General features: G+C 60.2%; 1 protein-coding gene across 1 annotated transcript in view; it reads right to left on the bottom strand.

Moving 5' to 3' along the window:
* RASL10B (RAS like family 10 member B) overlaps positions 1-3,567 on the bottom strand; it is a 4,277-nt gene extending 710 nt beyond the window's left edge. The window contains exons 1-3 of the mRNA XM_009645011.1: positions 3,352-3,567; positions 622-746; positions 3-238 (exon numbers count right to left, since the gene is read on the bottom strand). Coding sequence (XP_009643306.1) covers positions 3-238; positions 622-746; positions 3,352-3,567 — 577 coding nt within the window. The remainder of the gene's footprint in view (positions 1-2; positions 239-621; positions 747-3,351) is intronic.

Raw genomic sequence — 3,567 nt, forward strand, 5'->3', positions numbered from 1 at the left:
GCCCTGGAAGCGGATGGTGGTGTGGACATGCTTGCAGCGGGCGCAGCCCACGCTCTTCAGGAGCTCGCTGAAGAGCAGCAGGATGTGCCAGTTGTACTTGGCCGAGCACTCGATGTAGCCGCACTTCCACGTCTTCTTCACCAGGTTGGAGACGTTCCAGCGTGGGATCACCCGGCCCCGCTGCAGGTCCCGCTTGTTGCCCACGATGATGATGGGCGTCTCCGAAGTGCCGATGACCCTGGGGAGGGCAGGGGGTGAGGGAAGACGGAAGGGGATCGGCCCACAGACCCCAACCCACCCCAAACTGGCGCTTGGCTCTGGCTTGTGAAGCAGCATGTGCCTCCCCTGGGCCTGTCCCCTTGTCCCTCTCCATGGCCAGCTACCCAGTTGTCTTCCCAGGGGTGGCCGCCCTCGCCTGCAGGGGATACCTGCCTGGAATCCTGCTCCTTCTCCTGCCTTCGGGTCCAGTTTTGCTTTTGCTTTTAGACTCCCAGCCCTGCAAAGGGGCTTTGCCCCGGTCTCTAATATCTCCGATGTCAAAAGCAGGGGAGTGCTGGGGTGAGCTGTACCGCTCCGGCAGGGGCCGCAGGGGGATGCACCCACTGTCAAAGTGGTCCTTACCTCGTCTCCAGGATCTGCTGGCGGATGGTTTTGATGTACTCGAAGCTGTCAAAGCAACAGATGTCATAGACCAGGATGTAGGCATGGACGCTCCGGAGCCCCCTGCAACACACGTCCGCCCACTCCTGCAAGGTGCAGAGAGGGGTCAATCCTGGCTCAGCCCCATCGCCATGCCCAGGGGATGCCCCGCACCGCTTTGGGGCTGGGCACACTGAGGAGGCTGCTATGCCAGCAGGTAGCAAGGGGGCTGAATGGTGTCCAGCCCTGACACCCACCACCCAGCTCACCCCTGCTCTGCCCTAACCTGTCCCTGTGATGGCTGCGCCTGCCCCCCCTGGCCCTTCAGCAATCCTCCTGCTTCTCTGGACATCCCTCATCCCCCTCGTTGATCCAGGGGAGAGATAATGGAATCTGTCAGCCCCAATTCCTCTCTCAAGCAAGGATTACAGCCTGCCTAACCTGCTTAAGTCATAGGGAACAGGGCTGAATGCAACCCCCTGCCCTGGATGGAAAAGCTTCACCCTCCAGAGCTGCTAATTAGGTGTGTTAATTAGGGATACACCCTGGCTTTTGGGCAGGCAGGTGAGGAGGATGCTGAGGGATGAGCGGGGCTCAGCCCGACCCCGGCTCCGTGGAGCTGGGGTGCTGCACCAGCAGCTCCATGGGTCAGAGGGGGAAGGTGATGGCAGGGCTGCTTGGAGAGGACATGGGGACAGGAGAGGAGCAGCAGCTGCGCAAGAGTGGGATCGGGAGCCGGGGCAGAGACAGTCAGGGGTGGCCTCTCCACGGACAAAATTTGGAGCTGTAAGAAATACATGTCATTAGGAAAGCTTTGGGTTTCCAGGAATAGCAGGAGGGCTTTTTTTTTCAATGCTATAGGAGTGAAAATCTGCCCCACTTCCAGGCAGTTCCCCAGCCCAGGAGGGGCACCAAGGCTGCAGTGACAGCGGGGAGGGCAGCCCACGCAGGCAGCACCGCAAACCCTCCGGAGCGCGACTGGAGAGGAGAAAGAGGCACCAGGGAGGAAAGGCATCGCTTCTCCCTGAGCAAACCTCTTCAGTACCGTGAATCATCCTTGTCTGAGTTTATCATTGGAACGAGGCAAAAGGAGAAGACCTAGGATGGAAGGAAATTGGGAAAAGGGAAGTTTTGGGGTGCGGGTTGGTCTCTGTCGCAGATGAGCTGTGAGCGAGCGGCGCGACGCAGCCCCTCTCCCATCCACGGGGGGAGGAGGTGATGTGCAGCTCCGGCGTTATCAGGGATGCAGGGGGGTGAAGCGGCAGTGCCTCAGGTTACTCTGAGTCCTGATACACCTGGGAGATTAATAAATGGCAGCTATTTCACCACGCTGGGGTGCAGCTTGCTCTGGCACTGTGACATCAGGATGGTCTTCCCAGCGCAGGGCAGGTTTCCCGGGATGCTTGGGGCTGGAGGAGGGTCGTGCTCCACATCCCGCCTGACCCTACACAGGAACAGGACCTCAGGGAGCTGCCGGCCCCGTTCCTCTCCCAGGACATCGCCGCAGGTGCCACTCCCAGGCACGGAGCAGAGCCTAGTGATGCTTCCCAGCAGACAGAGCCGTATCCCCCACCACGCTCCTCTCCCCTTGGAGCCATCTCTCTGACCATCCTCTCTTCCCTGGAAACCTCCATCTGTTCCCACCGACCGCCTCCTCTTGAGCGCAGCAAGGCAGGGAGTTAATCGAGTATGTTAGCATTGGCTGCCGTGTCAATAAATTACCCTTTGCTATTTCGGGCTGTCTCTCGCGCTGACCTTTCGTTCCCTGCACACGCCGATTAATTTTTAAACCTCCTGGCCCCCAGAGCACTCACTTCACCTCCTGCCCGATGGCACAGGGGAAACTTGGAGCACTACAAGGCCCCTATAACCCCGTCCCCCTCGGGCAAGGGAGCAATACAATTATATTGATTAAAAATATAAGGGAGCCCAGCTCCCGCAGAGGTGCCCCCACCGCTGGCATTGCCCTCCAGCCCCTTTCCCCGCAGCGGTGACACAACTTGTGCCCCTGGGACCGGGCTATGGCATGAGCTTAAAGTCCCCTTTTTCCCCATTAAACCCCCTGAAGCGGTCAGCACTGGCGGCACCGCTTTCCAACCCCACGCTGCCTTTTTGGGCTGTTTTGGAAGCACCTGAGAGCGCTGGGGGGTTGAGGAGGAGCTGGTGGGCTCAGCGCCCCAGGGACAAGCCCAGGCAATGCTGAGGGGGTGATGGCCACCCCAGGAGGGGATGAGCAGCCCCCCTCCGCCCGGCTCAGGCAGTGGGTGCATGGGGGTCTGGCTCTCCAGAAACTCCTGGTTTTCACCCAAATGCTCTGGCCACGTTCCCCCAGCTCTTTGCTGGCGCTGGCTCTGACAGCCATGGAACTGCATCCCAGTGCTCTGGGATCCACCCCCTCCAGCTGGACAGGGCTGTGGGCATCGCCAGAGCCACAGTCCTCAGAGTGGGACGCTGCCTCTCCCGCGTTTGCTGTCATTTTAAGTGAAAAAGCTTTAAGACACTTTATCCTGGGCCCGCTCAGCCAGTAGCCATGAGGATGTGATCCCTCGCACCAGCTTTTAGCAAGCAAACCCCAGCGTGGAGGCAGAAGCATCCCCCAAAGAGGAGGAACTGGGACCACAGGGTTATACAGTGAAACCCCACTGAGGTCACCAGAGACACCCCCCCCCCCAGCATGGGGGTCCCATCGCATGGAGCCGGGTGTGCCCCTACCTGCAGGGTGTTGACGGGGAAGGCGGTGATGGGGGGGAAGTCCATGATCTGCAGGTCGTGGACGTGGCCGTTCATGACGACAGCGGGCAGGTAGACGCGGCGGGCCGTGGTGGGCACGCAGACCTCGCTGAACTCGTTGTAGAGGAACTGCCGGACTATGGCACTCTTGCCCACGCCCTGGGCTCCCAGCACGGCGATCTTGAACGTTGCCACCAT

This window comes from Egretta garzetta, unplaced genomic scaffold (assembly GCF_000687185.1).
Source record: "Egretta garzetta isolate BGI_Z169 unplaced genomic scaffold, ASM68718v1 scaffold108, whole genome shotgun sequence".
In the NCBI taxonomy this organism is placed as follows: domain Eukaryota; kingdom Metazoa; phylum Chordata; class Aves; order Pelecaniformes; family Ardeidae; genus Egretta; species Egretta garzetta.